Source organism: Alexandromys fortis, unplaced genomic scaffold (genome assembly GCF_014885135.2).
Source record: "Alexandromys fortis isolate MF-2015 unplaced genomic scaffold, M_Fortis_MF-2015_v1.1 scaffold_56, whole genome shotgun sequence".
NCBI classification, from domain to species: Eukaryota; Metazoa; Chordata; class Mammalia; order Rodentia; family Cricetidae; genus Alexandromys; species Alexandromys fortis.
In genome coordinates this window covers 523493-541242 of record NW_026067935.1, presented here as the reverse complement: position 1 = coordinate 541242, position 17750 = coordinate 523493, and the positions used below count along the sequence as shown (strand labels likewise).

The window sequence follows — 17750 nt, the reverse complement described above, 5'->3', positions numbered from 1 at the left end:
AAGTCAGCCTGGTCTACAAGAGCTAGTTCCAGGACAGGCTCCAAAACCACAGAGAAACCCTGTCTCGAAAAACCATAAATAAATAAATAAATAAATAAATAAATATAAAATAAAAAATAAATAAAAATCCTGATCTGGGGCTGGGGTATAGCTGTGATCTGGCAGGTGTTTAGCCTTTGTAAGGCTGTGTTCACCCCCAAAATAATGCTCTTCAGTCATGCCAAAATTATTCAAACAGTGAAATCAGCATGATAAAGATTAATCAGATTATTTGTCAACAGATTAAAAGGCAGAAATTGATGGTTTGGACATCGCACACGTGGCATCCATTGGAATGTAGTATTTGACTGAATTCAGTAGATACATAGCAAGAAAGAGATCTTGGGCTAAATACCCAGAACCAAGAAGTCTTCTGTTGTAGTTAAGGCTTCTGTTGCTGTGATAAAACACCGTCACGAAAGACAACTTGGGGATGAAAGAGTTTATTTATTCCTCTCAGGGCACACTCCATCGCTTGGGGAAGTCAGGGCAGGAACCTGGAAGCAGGAGCTGATGCAGAGGCCATGGAAGAGTGCTCTTCATAGCTTGACCAACCCTCTTTCTTAGAGAGCCCAGGACCACCAGCCCAGGGATGGTACCGCCCATAGTAAGCTGAGCCCTCCCACATCAATCCTCAGTCAGGAAAATGCACCACAGGTTTGCCCTCTGGCCAGTCTAATGGGGGACATTTTCTCAGTCAGAGCTCCCTTTTAAAGGACTTTAGCTTGTGGCAAGTTGACATAAAACTAGCCAGCACAGCTTCCCATCAGAAGCCTATGTTGTGTCCCAGATTTAATAGTGAATCATTACAAAGCATTTTTGCTAAAGTTTAAGTGAGGCAAGAATTTTATTACAGCTATTATTGCTATTTCATTTAATTAGTAAAAAAAAGATATAAGGATTTGGAAAGAAGAAATACTACTAATGCACTTGTTCTTCAACAGTGGAACTAACTATGACACCAAAGAGAGGTCCCAGACAGCTTAGTTAGAATTTAAAATATGTGAGCAAAGTGTCCAGAACCAAGAGCGTTGGATGCCAGGGCTATAGCTCAGTGGTAGAACACTTGCGTACCTCTGCAAGGCAGATCGCTGGGTAAAAGTCTAATAATACTGATGTACTCTGTGGGTAAGAGAGTGCCCTGTAGCCGAGCTTGGTCCTGTGTTGCCAAGGATAAACTTGCACTCATGATTCTTTTGCCTCTATCTCTAAAGTGCTGGTCTTAAAGACGTGTGCCACCATACCTGTTTTATGTAGTGCTGGTTTGGGACCCGGGGCTTTGTGCATGCCAGGTGAGCACTCTACCAACTGAGCTAACAGCTCCACCCTTCCCCCTTGACCTTTTCTTTGGTTTTTATTGACTGAGTTATTTGTCCCGCCTGGTCCCTGCAGTCATTAGGTCCCAAAGAAATCACACAGGTCTACATTAGTTGTAAACTGATTGGTCCATTAGCTTAGGCTTCTTATTAACTCTTATATTAGCCCATTATTCTTGTCTGTGTTAGCCACGTGGCTCTGTACCTTATTCAGTGAGGCAGTCACATCTTCTGTGACTGGATCAGGACTGTAGACCAAGCTTTCCTCTTCCCAGAATTCTCCTGTTCTCATTGACCCACCTCTACTTCCTGTCTGGTTGTACTGCCTATATTTCCTGCCTGGCTACTGACCAATCAGCGTTTATTTAAAATATAATTGACAGAATACAGACAATTGTCCCACACCAGTTTTTGTTTTTGTTTTAAAGCACAGTGGCTCATATATTTCAGGCTGGCTTTGCTAGTAGCTGTGGATACATTTTGACTCCTGATCTATTTCCTGGGATCATAGGTGTGCACCACCATGCCTGGCTCCTTCTAGTGTTCTGAATGAATTCATTGAGACTTTACCCCACAGTACTGTTATATGAAACTGATGTGAGAGCTACAGCTCCCTTGTGAGGCAGGCCACCGCTCATGTGCTGTGTCTGTTGCAGGTCGCAGCTGATGAGAAGCATGTTCAGCATTAACCCCCTGGAGAACCTGAAGCTCTACATCAGCAGCCGGCCGCCCTTGGTGGTTTTCATGATCAGTGTCAGCGCCATGGCCATCGCCTTTCTCACCCTGGGCTATTTCTTCAAGATCAAGGAAATTAAGTCTCCAGAAATGGCCGAGGTACAGTATACTCCTAATTTCCACTTGTGCTGAATGGACCTTGTATTAAGTGGGGGCAGCTCTTTTTGATTTTTGAGGTCTCACTCTAGTGAAGCAAAGGCCGGTCCGCAACATACTATATATTTGCTGATCTAGAATTTGAAGTGATCTTCCTCCCTCAGCTTTATGAAAAATATTGGGATAATACTATGTGTTGTGTATCACCACACCTAGAGGTTTTTTTTGTGTTTTTGTTGTTGTTGTGTTTGTTTGTTTTGAGGCAGGGTCTCATGTAGCATATACTGACCTTAAACTCCAGATTCTCTTGCCTCTGCCTCTCAAATGCACAGATCCATCCAGCAAAAGATACGTATTTATACAGAATTTCCTGTCTTTTTCCTTGTGAATGCTTTGTTAGGGTATCCTTACATAGTCATTTTAAATAGTACTATCAGTTCATGTAGACTCTTTCAATGGAGAAATAGATGCATTTATAAATAGAGTGTATTTATAAGACAAAAACCTGAGTCAAAAGAAGGCTGGAAATGGTGGCTTACTTCTATGATACAACAACGGGAGACTGAGGCTGAAGGCGTGTGAGGTCGGGGCTATCCTGGGCCGTGTAGTAAAACCTTGTTTCAAAAGAAGAGAGAGTGCTTGAGCTAGGGAATCCACTTCTGAGAGTCATGTTACATGGTTGTGAAGTTGTGACTGGGACATTTAAGGACACATAGCCACCTTCTGGCTTTCTCATTTGTACAGGTGGTATTTTTATTAGATAAGGGGTCCTATTGACGAGGGCACCATGTAGAAGTGGACAGAGGATGTAAAGAAGGAATGAGCAGAAACAGTGTATAGTGAAACGTGTGTGAGATGCTGTGCTGAACCCATAACCCCGAGTGCTGGTGGCGCACACCTGTAATCTCCACACTTGGGAGGCAGAGGCAGGCAGATCTTGTGAGTCTGAGTGCTGGGATTAAAGGCAAGAGCCAGGGCTGGAGAGATGGCTCAGTGGTTACGAGCATTGCCTGCTCTTCCAAAGGTCCTGAGTTCAATTCCCAGCAACCACATGGTGGCTCACAACCATCTGTAATGAAGTCTGGTGCCCTTTTCTGGCCTGCAGGCATACACACAGACAGAATATTGTATACATAATAAATAAATATAAAAAAAAAATAAAGGCAAGAGCCACCACCACACAGCCATAAATACATAAATCTTAAAAATGTTTTGTTTGGTTTGGATTTTGTTTTTGTCTAGATAGGTTTTCTCTGTGTAGCCATGACTGTCCTGGAACTCAGAGATCCACCTTTTTTTTTATAATATTTATTTTTAGTTTATGTGTATGAGTGTCTGCCTGCATGTAAATATGTGTATCATGTGCTCAAGGAGAACAAAGGATATCAGATGCTCTGGTACAGGAGGTATACATTGTTGTGATACCATGTGGGTGCTGGGAACCGAACTTGGTTCCTCTGTAAGAGCAGCAAGTGTTCTTAACCACCGAGTTCTCGACAGCTCTCACAGCCTATTTTGTTTTTCCTTTATTTACTTTTCTTTTATGTGTATGGATGTTTGCCCACATTTATGTCTGTACCATGTGTGTGCAGTGCCAAGAGAGGGCATCAGGTCCCTTGGAACTAGAGTTAGAGTGAGTGCTAGCAGCCCTGTGGGGCCAGGAATCTCTGGCAGTGCTGTCTTATCCACTGAGCCATTTCTCCAGCCCATCGAGATCCCTTTTTGAGTTTGATCTTGAGGCTAGTTGGTTTTCTCTTCCATATAATCTGCTGGATTCTCAGATAATGTGTAGAGTGTGCAGTTGAGGTTTCCAGGGCTAACGTGATTACATCACCCTGTTCTGCAGGTGAGGATGGTGGTGTGTTATGACTGGGGACAGTCACTGTCAAGTCACTTTTTTCCTCTTGTCCTGTGTTAGCAGTTAAGGATCATTGTTATTCCTGCATTGGAGATGCTGGGGCCTCATATCTGTCTCTCTGTTTTACTTTGCTGAAGGATTGGAATACTTTTCTGCTGCGCTTTAATGATTTGGACTTGTGTGTATCAGAGAACGAGACACTGAAGCATCTCTCCAATGACACCACCACCCCTGAGAGCACCATGACCATTGGGCAGGCCAGATCATCCACTCAGCCGCCCCAGGCCCTGGAGGAGTCAGGCCCCATCAATATCTCAGTTGCCATTACGTTGACCCTGGACCCTCTCAAGCCCTTTGGAGGGTACTCTCGAAACGTCACACACCTGTACTCCACCATCTTTGGACATCAGATTGGACTCTCAGGTGTGTCAGCTTCTTCCCTTTCAGAGCTTTTAGGCAGCAACTGAGATAGACTCAGGGTTCTGTTTTGTTTGTGAGTGATTCTCCTCTTGAGACTTGGACTTACTCAGGTCCAAAAGGAGTGGTTGCTGTGCGTCTTCACTCAGTTGGGTTGTACGGCATCATACGCAGTCTCTTGTTTGTTGTTTGAAACAGGGTTTGTCTTTGTATTCCTGGCTGGCCTGGAACTCACTCTGTAGACCTGGCTGGCCTCAAACACAAAGATCTGCCTACTGCTGCCTTCCTAGTGCTGGGATTAAAGGTATGCACACCATCACCTGGCCATACATAATCAGAGAGGCTGGAGAGATGGCTCAGTGGTCAGGATCACTGGCTGTTCTTCTAGAGGACCTGGGTTCAATTCCTAGCACCCACATGGTAGCTCACAACTGTCTGTAACTCCACTTCCAGGGGATCTGATACCTTCATACCAATGCACATAAATTTAAAATAAACAAAAGCTTCTCAGAGTCAGCACTGATGGGTCCAGAAGGACAGCTCAGTCTTAGAGCTTGTGTGTGTGAGGCCCTGGCTTCCTCTATAGCACTGGGAGAGGGAGTGGGTAGGAAAAGGAGAGAGAATTTCAAGGTACAAGGTCTCTTTCTGACCTCAGTATAATTGACCTTTGACCAGCATAGGTTTTACTTGCATAGGTCCAGTTATACTTTAATTTTTTTTTATTATTGAAAACTTTTGTGTGAAGCTGGGCGGTAGTGGCGCACGCCTTTAATCCCAGCACTTGGGAGGCAGAGGCAGGCGGATCTCTGTGAGTTTGAGGCCAGCCTGGACTACAAAAGCTAGTTCCAGGACAGGCTCCAAAGCTACAGAGAAACCCTGTCTTGAAAAACCAAAAAAAAAAAAAGAAAGAAAGAAAGAAAAAGAAAACTTTTGTGTGTATAAATGTTGTATGGATGTATGTACATCCATGTGTGTTCCTGGTGTCTACAGATGGCTGAAGAGGGCCTTAGATCCTCTGGAACTGGAGGTACAGATGATTGTGAACCTCTGCAAGAGCATCCAGTGCTCTTAGCTGGAGCCATCTCTCCAGCTCTCTATTTGAAACCAAGAGAAGTCTAAGGAAATGTGAAGATGCTGTATTAGGTCATGAAGGCCGTGGGCCAGGCGTGCTGGTGCAGTGATAATCCCAGCTGTGGAGAGTGAAGCAGTAGGATTTGAGCTTCAGGCTCTGCCTCAGAAACAAAAAAGCCAGTGGCACTCAAAAGACAGAGGCAGGCAGATCTATGCAAGTTTGAGGCCATCTAGTCTACAGCAAGTCCAGAACAACTGGGCTGTATACTGAGACCTTGTCTCAAAACAGAACAAAACAAAACAAAACAAAAAAACAAGAACAAAAGGCCTAGAGGATTAAAAGAAAAAGACTTGGTGGCACTTGGTAGAAGCAGGAGGATCGTAAGTTCAAGGTTATCAGTATTGAGTTTGGGGCCAGTCTGTGCAACACATAAAACACAAAAACATTGTAGAAGCTCAAAATGACCTATATTCTACAGTCTTTCTATGATAGCTTTGTAACCAGCTTCAGATTGCTGTGGGGTTATGAGTGTCCACTTAAAACATCTTAGTTTGCTAAGTCACCACTGTGTGCGCAGTTCATCTGTCCAGTCAGTGGCAGTGGCACACAGCAGTCGGTGGGTTTGCTGTTGTGTATTTCTCCTTGTTTATGATAATGAATATTTATGTGCTGATTGACTGTCGATGTTATCAGTCAGCATCAGGCAAAATTAGTAGTTAAGTCTGGGGAGTCAGGAATTCTACTCAGTTTTTGAACTATGTGGGAACCAGCACCTGAATACCATGTTACTCAAGACACAGTGTTTACAAACATCTATGAATAGGTGTGTTCTTCTGGGGTTTGTAATACGTTGCCATTTTTATTTATTTTGTGTGTATGTACAGTAACATGTAAGGTCTGAGGTCGTTCCCCGGTAGTTGGTTTTCTATACATGGGTTCCCAGGATTATTCCTCAGTCACCATCGGACTTTTGCTCTTGGCCCACTGCACTGTCATGCTGGTTATTTTAATATTGCTTATGATGCTGAAATTTGAGCTAAGACTTTGTGGATATAAAAAAGTGCTCTTTCAGGCCCTTTCTTAACTTAAAATTTTCAATTAATTAAGCCTGGTGGTGGTGCACACTTTAATCCCAGCCCTCAGGAGGCAGAGGCAGGTGGATGGATCACTCTGTGATTAGACCAGCCTGGGCTACAGAGTGAGTTCCAGGATAGCCAAGGCGGTTACACAGAGAAAACCTGTCTTTGAGGAAAAAAAGTAAATTATGTGTGTGGCCTGGTATCATGGAGGCCAGGGGAACAGGATTCCCTTGGGACTGGTGTTACAGACAGTTGTGTGCTGCCATATGAGTTCTGTAAATTGATTCTTAACCACCGATCATCTGTCCTGCCCCAGGTCTGCACAGTTTTAAATGCCCACCATTTATTTAGCAATGTGCTAACTTTCAGGAAGAACTAGAAAAAACCTCAGACCCTTGGAATTTGGGGATCATACAAGAGGCAAAAATAACAGGAATTGGGTTGTTAAGGGCTTGTCTAGCATGTCTGAGTTCCTGGGTTCAGTTGCCAGTAATGTAAAAGATAAACCAGACAGCAGCTAAAGTCTATATACTGCCTAGTTTGTTTGCTTTTTTCTTTTCTTTTTTTTTCTTTTCCAAGACAGGGTTTCTCTGTAGCTTTGGAGCCTGTCCTGGAACTAGCTCTTGTAGACCAGGCTGGCCTCAAACTCACAGAGATCCGCCTGCCTCTGCCTCCCAAGTGCTGGGATTAAAGGCGTGCGCCACCACTGCCCAGCTATATACTGCCTAGTTTTATGTCAGCTTGATATAACCTAGAGTCATCTGGGAAGAGGAAACCTCAATTGAGAAAATGTTTCCACTAGATTGATCTGTGGGTAAGCCTGTGGGTTAATTTTAATTGGTGATTTATGTGTGAGGGCGCTCCTGGACTAGCACACCTGGGTTCAATAAGAAAGCAGGCTGAATAAGCCAAGAGGAGCAAGCCAGTAGTCAGTTCTACTCTATGGTCTCTGCACAGCTCCTGCCTCCAGGTTCCTGCCCTGTCTGAGGTCCTGCCCTGACTTTGCTATGCAATGGAGTGCAACCTGAGAGATATAAACAAATAAACCCTTTCCTTCCCAAATTGCTTTTATCACAGCAATAAAAGGCTAACTAAGACAGTTCACTATGAATTAACACTTACAAGGTGCTTAAAATCATTGCTGGCACAGAGGAAATGCTATCTAGAGATTTGTTAAATGTATTTACTTTTCTGTTCCTGTGATGAAATACCATAATCAGAGTAACTTATAAAGGAAAGCTTAATTGGGCTTAAGGATCCAGAGGTTTGACTTTATGATGACTGATGGTAGAGCAGGCAGGGCTGCAGGGACTGGAGCAGCAGCTGAGAGCTCACATTGTGATCCAAAGCAGGGGGCAGAGAGCACACTGGGAATGGAGGAGGCTTTTAAGCTTTAAATCCTATTCCTGTGCCTCATAATCCTTCCCAAATACTTATACCAAATGTGGACTAGTGTTCAACATTTGAGCCTATGGGGGCCATTCTCACTCAAACTACCATGTTAAATAATAATAATAATAATAATAATAATAATAATAATATCCCATGGCATATGGCCATACCTGCTTGTATGTGCTAAGCCTTTCAAGGCTTGGGAGCCCTTGAAAGTGGAAGCTGGAAGACTCTGGAAAGGCTTTGTTCATTCTGAGGACAGGCTGGGCCTTGGAAGAAAAACCTTTGGTCTCTTGGACCACAAGGGGCTGGTGAGGTCTTACCTGTTGCCTTTGGCTATTAAGAGTGGAAAGTTGATGCCATGATAGTAAGGGTACAAACCACTCCTGTTTGTTCCAGGAAGCAAACATACCCTTTTCTCCTTATGACCTTAGAACATCTTGATTCAGTGCAGACTTCACTTTCTGGTCCCAAGGCCTTCCCTAAGTCTATTAGACCTTTTACTTCTGCGCGCTCTCTCTCTCTCTCTCTCTCTCTCTCTCTCTCTCTCTCTCTCTCTTTCTTTGCGTGTGTGTGTGTGTGTGTGTGTACATGTACAGAGACGCTTGGGTCACATTCATGGCATGGTAGGTTTTGAATGAAGTAATACATTGGTACAGAAAATTACTGCACTCAGTTCGTTTAACTCTGTTCCAGAAATCCCATAGGGCAGGTTGCAGGCCAATGGGTGGCTGTTGAGTTTGACTTCAGACTCATTGGAGTACCAGAGAACAGTCTGACTTTCTGCTCGTGCCCCCCAATAAGCCACTAATTCTTCTGCAGGCAGGGAAGCACATGAAGAGATCAACATCACCTTTACACTGCCTGCTGCCTGGAACGCTGATGACTGTGCCCTCCATGGCCACTGTGAGCAGGTGGTGTTCACAGCCTGCATGACCCTCACAGCTGCCTCTGGAGTCTTCCCTGTCACTGTGTAAGTGGAGACCAAGAGGACAACCTGCAGGAGTCAGTTCTCTCCTGTGTGGGTTCCAGGGGTGGACCTCAAGTTGTTAGACTTGGTGGCAAGCACCTTTACCTTCTGAGCCATCATGTTGGCTTCCAGGACTGTTAAGTTTAATTTGAAATCCTAACTTCTACATATACAGATGTGCTGGGCTGGGGTTGTTTGCTTAGCATTCATGAAGTCCTGGGATCCATTTCCCACACAGAATAAATGGGAGTGGTGGAGCACACCATAGTCCCAGCACTGGAAGGGTTCGTTGGGAGGATAGAACGTCAAGGCATCTTCCTCTCCATGATGAGGTCAGGACTAGCCTGGGGTACATGAGTTCCTATCTCAACCAAACAAAAGAAAACCAGAAAGAAGCCCCGTCCCAGAGCTAGTGATTGAGTGAGGTAGTGAACATGATGCGGCAGCTCTCCAGTTGCCTTTCCTGCTGAGTCATGCTTGCACAGGAAGGAGCCAGGCCCTCCAGAGTGGCCTGTGATTAAAGCTGCCTAAGGGGAAAGGTTCTGTTCATCTGTGACCCAGAAACTTTTGTTTTAGATTTTTTTTATTTTATTTTATTTTTTTTGGTTTTTCGAGGCAGGGTTTCTCTGTGGTTTTGGAGCCTGTCCTGGAACTAGCTCTTGTTAGATTTTTTTTAAAGATTTATTTATATAGTATTCTTCAGGCCAGAAGAGTTGTGAGACACCATGTGGTTGCTGGGAATTGAACTCAAGACCTCTGGAGGAGCAGCCAGTGCTCTTAACTGAGATAGGGTTTCTCAGTAGCTTTTGAGTTTGTCCTGGAATTCACTCTGTAGACCAGACTGGCCTTGAACCCAGAGATCCACCTGCCTCTGCCTCTAGAGTGCTGGGATTAAAGGTGTGCGCCACCATACCTGGCGAGAACTGATGTTCTCAGTCTCTGGAATTCTGGGATTATTGGTTTGCAACTCTATGCCTGGCTCCTTATGTGTTTATTCAAAAAACAAAACATTTGGATGTATTGACGCACACCTGCAATTCTAGCATTTGTAGGCCAGCCTCTGCTTATATTGAGATCCTGTCTCAAAATACGAATAACAACAGACCATCAAAACATAATGGCACTTATCCCAGAGAATTATGGTAATTGTTAAAAACGTCTTATTTCTCCTTTCGTTATGTTGCTCTGTTCAGTGTTGCCCAGGGCTGCGTGTAGAGGGAGCTCAAATAAATGTTTCAAGTCACTGAGCTGGCTTCTTTCTTTCCTCTGCAGTCAGCCACCTCACTGTGTCCCCGACACATACAGCAACGCCACACTCTGGTACAAGATCTTCACAACTGCCAGAGATGCCAACACAAAATATGCTCAAGACTACAATCCTTTCTGGTGTTATAAGGGCGCCATCGGAAAAGTCTACCATGCTTTAAATCCCAAACTCACCGTTATTGTTCCAGATGTAAGTGAAACAAGTTCTGTTTGTGTGACTGTGACTCTGTGTGTGTGTGTGTGTGTGTGTGTGTGTGTGAGAGAGAGAGAGAGAGAGAGAGAGAGAGAGAGAGAGAGAGAATGAATATGTGTGCACATGCATCCTGGAACTATGAGTGTATGAATGTTTACATCTTGGGTTGCTCAGTCCTGGCCAGTTAAGGTTTCCACCTGGTTTGGTAGACTAGACAGTAGCGCTGTGAAAATCATGGTACCTTTGTGGTTAAGAAAAGCCTTGATCCTTAGTTTTGTGTGTTTTTCAGCAGGATTGTTGAGATCTGTTGCATTTGTAACCCGTTGCAGTCACTATTCCTCTGTGGTCTTTTTTTTTTTTTTTTTAATATTTATTTATTATGTATACAATATTCTGTCTGTGTGTATGTCTGCAGGCCAGAAGAGGGCACCAGACCTCATTACAGATGGTTGTGAGCCACCATGTGGTTGCTGGGTATTGAACTCAGGACCTTTGGAAGAGCAGGCAATGCTCTTAACCGCTGAGCCATCTCTCCAGCCCCTCCTCTGTGGTCTTAAATGCAGAGTATCTGCCAGTAGGATGCAAAAAGGAGGTAGCAGTTCATAGGAAGAGGCAATCTTTGCTTTGTCTTAGACAGTGTACACTATGTAGCTCAGGCAGGCCTGGAAATCGTGATCCTCTTGAGTGCTTCAGACTCTTGCGTGCTAGGACTATAAGCCTTGCCACCATGCCTGGTCCAGGATGTGTATTTGACTTGATAGTGGGGCCTGCATAGCATTTAACTTCGGAGAAAAGAGGAAGCAGTTAATTCTGCTGTCAGCAGTTAGTTTGCCACACCAGTGATTTGTATACTTGCTTTCCTTCCTGAGTGTGCTGCATGGATTTCTTATTTTTCCCTATCCACTTCTAGAAGTTGGTTGCCTGGAAGCTCAGGCGTGGGGTGGAGGGGAAGGCTGCATGATGAGCAGTTCAGATTCCAGAGCCTTCCCTGCCATGCATTCATCTGTCTCCTCCAGCAGCGAGGGCCCTCACTACCTGTGTCAGGCCACTGTAAAGCAGTCCCGTAAGAAGACTGAGGCTAGGGAGATGGCTCAGCAGCTGGGAGCACTTGCTCTTGCAGGGGGACCAGAGTTCACAACACCTGTAATTCCAGCTCCAAAGGACCCCATGTACTTTCCATAGGCACCTGTACACACATGGCACATACACACATAAGTAAAAACAAAATCCTAAGGGGGAAAAACCTTGTTTTGTCTGGTATATATTCCTGAGAGCTGGGCACTTGGGAGGCTGAAACAAGAAGAGTTCCAGGCCACTGCATGCTACATAGTGAGTTCTAGGTCAAGCTGTAGTCAAGAGTGAGGCTGTCTCTAAAATAAAGACTTTAACCCGCTCTCTGCTGTGAGGCTGTGAGCATGGGAGGTAGCTAGGGTTTCTCATACACTCCTCCTCCTGTAGTTGCCTGTCAGTCTCAGAAATGAGGCCAGCTTGATCCTTTCGAGCCAGGGACTTAATAAAAACAGAAGGAGAAGGGATGCTGTCTGGTGGTATGTGCCAGCTGTCCATCTGAGGAGACGCACAGGTGAGGATAGCAGACAGGCTGTTCTGTGGGATCACGAGGACCATGTCCAGAGAAGAGCAGCCCTCCCCGTAGAAGATAGGCTGGTGGGGCTCTGGCAGTGTGAGGTACAGAAGCCACAGTAGAAGAAGCAGTGGTTGCTCCTTAAACAAGGTTGCACAGAAGCTCCAAGTGTAACCAGTGAAACCTAGTTTGGTTTTGGAGAGAAATGGAGAGACTGCCTGTTCAAGCTTAAGAATTAATATTGGGGGGCTGGAGATGTAGCTCAGTGGTAGAGCATTTTTTGTCTAGTGTGTGTGAGGCCTTGGGTTCAGTTCTGAGCACCACAAATGAAGTTGCTGCAAGCACAGAGGCTGATGTTTGAAAAGTTGTTATTAATGGACTATATGTGTCTGGTTTCTTTCCTTTTGTTCATTAGGACGACCGTTCATTAATAAACCTGCATCTCATGCACACCAGTTACTTTCTTTTCGTGATGGTGATAACGATGTTTTGCTACGCAGTTATCAAAGGCAGACCCAGCAAATTGCGTCAGAACAATCCTGAATTTTGTCCTGAGAAGGTGAGTGAGCAGTGGGTGGGTCTGTCTGGCTCCTGGTGACAGGCCTTTCTCAAGAAAAAAAAAGGGGGTCCTGGCATCATGATAGCTATTCCTTTTTTTTTGAGACAGGGTTTCTCTGTGGCTTTGGAGCCTGTCCTGGCACTAGCTCTGTAGACTAGGCTGGTCTCGAACTCACAGATATCCGCCTGCCTCTGCCTCCCGAGTGCTGGGATTAAAGGCGTGTGCCTCCATCACCCGGCCGTGATAGCTATTCTAAAATCTCTGTTGAAGGGTTCCTGGGTGCCTCCCTACCTCCAGTCCTTCCTTCAGCACAGGAGTCATGCAGCAGAGTGCCTGTCAGGGGCGGTTTCCTGTGGCTAGAGATGTGGCTTGTTTAGTAGAATGCTGGCCTCACATGCCTGAAGCCATAGGTTTAGTCTTCAGCACCAAATAAACCAGATATGGTGGTACATGCCTGCAATCCCAGGACTTGGGAGGTTGAGGCAGGAGGATCATGAGTTCAAAGTCATCCATTGTGAGTTTTTGGCCAGCTGAGGCTACATGAATCCTTATCTCAAAGAACAAATCCAAGGTGGTCCACACATCTTAAATTTCTTTTCTCAGGATGCAGAGCAAAGGCAAAGCAATCAGTGAATTTAAAGCCAGCCTGGTCCACATAGAGTGTTCCAAGCCAGCAAGAGTTATATAGTGAGACCCTGTCATCAAAATGAATGAATAAATAATAAATAAAAATAGCACAATTGGTTTTACAGGTTGGCCACTGCTTACAAACTGAGGTTTTCTTTCTTGCCTCCTTGAGGTGAGATGGTCTCCTTAAGGTCTTGTTAACTCCCTTGCCAAAAGATAATAAGTGTTCAGTCAGCACAACCTTGTGGTATTGGGCTAGGTGCCAGCAGCTCCCTGTTGACTTGTCTGCTTACTGTCTTCTAGGTGGCTTTGGCTGATGCCTAATCCTACAGCTCTCCATTTTCTGAGAGACCAAGAACCATGATCATTGCCTGCTGAACCGGCCAGGGCCTGGCCACTCTGTGAATACACGATCTTGCAATGTTGGGTTATTCCAGCCAAAGACATTTCAAGTGCCTGTAACTGATTTGTACATATTTATAAACATTGATCTGGAAATTGGTCCTGTGATGCACGTGCTTTGCCCTGGATGCAGCCTGAACCCGTCACCCTCACTGGGGGAAGGAGGTCCTTCTGTGTAGTGCTGGGGCATGTGGGGGTCTTGCCCGAGCTGAGCAGGTCATGTTCCAGTGCCCAGTGGGCTGATGTTTGCTGTGGTTCTTGTTGCGCCTGATGTGTTCAGTATTGGAAGTGGTTTGCACCTTTGTTAGGATACTGCATTTCAGAAGCCACCATTCCCTCCTGTGGCTCTTACATGTCCGTGGCTTAATGATCATAGCGACAGCAGTCATACCTTTGTTTTCTGTTTGCTTGCAAGGAAGGGTTTTTTTTTTTTTTTTTAAAGAAAAAAATAGTCACATTTTACTATTCCTCTGTTTAGGGGACACGTGTTTGTCTGTCCTAGGTAAAAGGTTATGCATCTAAAAGTCACTTAAGTAGTGAAGATCAAAGTTTCATTTTGCACACCGGTGGCTAGGAACTTGAGTGCTCTGCTGTTGTCTGCTCCTGGTGAAGTAGCTGTGTAGTAGAGGCACATGGGGCTGACTTTCACAGTGCAGGGCATAGCACTCAGACAATGAAGGTTTGGTCTAACAGTCACAAACAGGAGGGCTTCCTTCTTTCTTTTTTTTTTTTTAGAAAAGATGTTTTCTTTTTAACTTCTTTTTTACACTCCTTTTTTGTACAGCACACATCTCCAGAAGGAAATGGCTGTTATGAGCTGTGTGATGTGGAAACGGCGCTGGTGGAAAGAATGCGTGAGGTGCTGAAGACTGTTGACTGAGTGGCACCAGAAGCATTTTTCATAGGAAATTTTGATCATCTGGTTTCTCTATCCTTTGCCTGTTTCCATTTAAAAAGCCATCATCTCTTCCTTTTGTTTCGTTTGTATTTTCAGTTTTTCTATCAACGCTTTCTTTGCCTTAACAGCTCCAATGCAGTGTTCCAGCCTTGCTGGGTGTGGGGATGCATGCATGTATGCCCAGCACTTTGGAGGCTGAGGCAGAAGAATCTCGAGCTCAAGACCAGCCTGGGCTCCATACTGATCCTCTGTCTCTCAAAGCAGTCATTTTCTTTGTGGAGGTGTGTGTTGTACAAAAATGAATGCAAAAATAATTTTTTTTGAAAACACATCTTCATTTCTAAAAAAAAAAAAAAATGTCCATCAGCACTTTAGTTTCGTAACTGTAGGTCTATAGTCTGTCTCAATTCGGGAGTTAACTTGATGGATTTTGAACCTTACTGGCGTAGAGATTTTTCCAGACATTCTACATGGAAAACAATAGTTTCTAAATTGAAGATTGTTAATTACTGTAGTTATGTGATGCATTATTTTTGTTTTTTAAACCAGTGGTGAGTTGCTTATAAGTTGGCTAATGTGTGAATTTAATTAGTCTTTAAGTGAGATCCTTGTCAGGCAAGATGAAGAAAAAGCCACGTGATTTGGCTGATATAAATCTGTCATCGGGACCATCAAGTTCCAGGTTAAGCTGCTGAATAATAAAACCCAGAGAAGTAGAACAAGACAAATGAGAGGAGTCACTTCCACTGGTCTGCTCAGCTCAGCTGTGTTCCTCTTGGTCACCCTTGTTAGTGACAGGCAGTGGCTGGGATCTGTTGGGGTGGGAGGGAGGAACACAAGGCCTGCGAAGAGGAAGTGCCAAAGTGCTTGGAATGCCACCCATCCTGAGGCCAGTTACGTACTCTCAAACCCAGTATTCACCGGAGCAGGTGGACAGGTGGAAGATGGGTGGGGGAGGAGGGTGTGACTGTTTAGGGGCCTGGAGACACATTGACAAAACTTGTTACTGTGGGGCAGTTCCACACAAGGCCTGGTCCTCAGCTGCTCCTTGCTGGTAAACCTCAGGATTGGAGTATCAGGCTGGGCCACTGGAGACTCCGACCCCAGCAGCGCCGGCTCATCCTCAGGTGTTCTAGACTGGGGCTGCAGTCAGAAGTCAGTGACTTCCTGTGAATGGTTGTTTCAGATCATATTGATCTCTTTCCTTTTGTCCTTTCACCATACGGTATGACTTGAATCAGTTTTGATTCTATTTGTAAGTTCTCATCATTTGGAACCTGGTGTTTCTGTTGTGTTCTTGGCAGTGCATAGGAACCCAGCCTCCTGTGTTTTGACCCTCCTGCAGGCACTGTGGGACTCGAGGGCAGCAGATCCATCTCCCGTCCCTTGCTGCATGATGGTCACTAGCTGATCTGTGATGGCGTCCCTCCCTCGTTGATTTTCTGTGTTTGAAGTATGTGCACATGTGCTTTACAGAATAAAGCATCTGGGTTTACTTGCTTTGTCTTCTTTCTTCCATCCTGGTAGTGATTTAAACAAAAAGTGTAGGCAAGAACACTTAAAGGGTTTTGTAGGCTGATTTTTGAAGTTACCACCTGCCATAAGAATGAAGCCAGTATTTACTACTAAGGTGACCTCAACAAATCTATGAGTCTTTGTCCAAACGTGTAAAACCTTGTACTGTATGAGACTAACAAGTGCTCACTGACCTGGCCCAAACTCTACCAGAAGACATTAGTAAGAGCCAGGGCTGTGGCTCAGTGGTAGAGCTCTTGCCTAGAAAACCCCAGTGAGGGGCCTAGGGCATGGCTAAGCAGTAGGTTTCTGGGTTCTATTCTCAACAGACAGGATACACAACCAGTGAACCAATATAGGCTAAAGATACCCTGGCCAATTACCTAAATCCTTAGTATGCCCTCAGCTAGCCAGGCAGTGGTGGCACATGCCCTTAACCCCAACACTTGGGAGGCAGAGACAGGCAGATCTCTGAGTTTGAGGCCAGCCTGGTCTACAAGAGCTAGTTCTAGGGCAGCTAGACTCTAGGACTATTACACAGAGAAAACCCTGTCTTCAAAACAAAACAAAAAACAGGCTATGGGCTGGAGACAGGGCTCGTGCTTCAATTCTTAGAGGATCTGAGTTCAGTTTCTAGCACGTAACTGTGACTCTAGCTCCAGGGGATTATATGCCTCTTTTAGCCTGTGTGCACAATTTGGGGGGGGGGGGGAGAATAACCGGCCCATTGCTGTACAGGTAAGGTCTGATGGAAGCATGGGCATTAGGCTCTTGTCTTTCCCTCCACTTCCTCCTACCCTTTGTTGGAACACCTTGCTTAGAATGCTCTGTTCATCTCCACTGGGAGAGAATACACCAATGAACACATGGAGAAGAAACATGTCTCCCTTCTGTAGTACAAGATCTTTAGAACTGAGTAGTGGTATTATGCGTTAGGTTCCCTCAGTCAGGAAAGTGAGATGACCACTATGCAGTGGGCAAGCTCACTGTGTGCATAAGGCAGCTGTGGTGATGTACACTTTGTGGTCTTAGTAATGCTGAGAGTGAGGCAGGAAGGATCAGGAGTTCAAGGCGAGGCTGGGCTACAGTCCCTGTCTTTTCAAAGAAAAGAATTTATTTTGGAGACAGGTCTCACTATGTAGCCTTAGCTGATCTGAACTCTTATGTAGATCAGTGCTGGCATTAAAGCCATGCGCCACTATGCGCCCTTCCCCCGGTTACATTTATTTTGTGTGTATGTATATGGGTTCATGTGTGCCATGGTTCATGTATGGAGGGAGGTAAGAACTTGCAGAAGTCAGCTGTTCTACTGTATGGGTCCTGGGGATGGGCCTTTAGTGTCCATCTTGCTGGCCGGAGAATCTATCCAAAAACAAAACCCAGGAAGAGATAACCTTATTTACAATAGCTGGCCTTTTAGCCTCTGAAAACTAAATTTCTTGTGCTATGTTAGTTGCAGATGGATGAACTCTTAAAAATAGGGATTGGGCACAGGTCTAAAATTCAGGAGGAGGCAGGAGGATTGACTCTAAATGAGAAGAAAAAATTGAAGGCAAACCCAAAAATCTGTCAAAGTATATTATGCTCTTGGATCTTTATTTAATGTTCATTGGTGTTTTTCCTGCCTGTTTTGTCTGTATGAGGGTAGCCCTGGAACTGGAGTTACTGACAGGTGTGAGCTGCCATGTGGGTGCTGGGAATTGAACCATCCATTGAGCAATCTCTCCAGCCACC

The 17750-nt window shown here is 44.9% G+C and overlaps 1 protein-coding gene across 1 annotated transcript in view; it reads left to right on the top strand.

The window, feature by feature from the left end:
• Tmem248 (transmembrane protein 248) overlaps positions 1-15996 on the top strand; it is a 19865-nt gene extending 3869 nt beyond the window's left edge. Inside the window, exons 2-7 of the mRNA XM_050146270.1 lie at positions 2012-2189; positions 4182-4467; positions 8827-8977; positions 10247-10430; positions 12431-12574; positions 13505-15996. Coding sequence (XP_050002227.1) covers positions 2022-2189; positions 4182-4467; positions 8827-8977; positions 10247-10430; positions 12431-12574; positions 13505-13525 — 954 coding nt within the window. The 5' untranslated portion in view covers positions 2012-2021 and the 3' untranslated portion in view covers positions 13526-15996. The remainder of the gene's footprint in view (positions 1-2011; positions 2190-4181; positions 4468-8826; positions 8978-10246; positions 10431-12430; positions 12575-13504) is intronic.
• The last annotated feature ends 1754 nt before the right edge of the window (positions 15997-17750 follow it).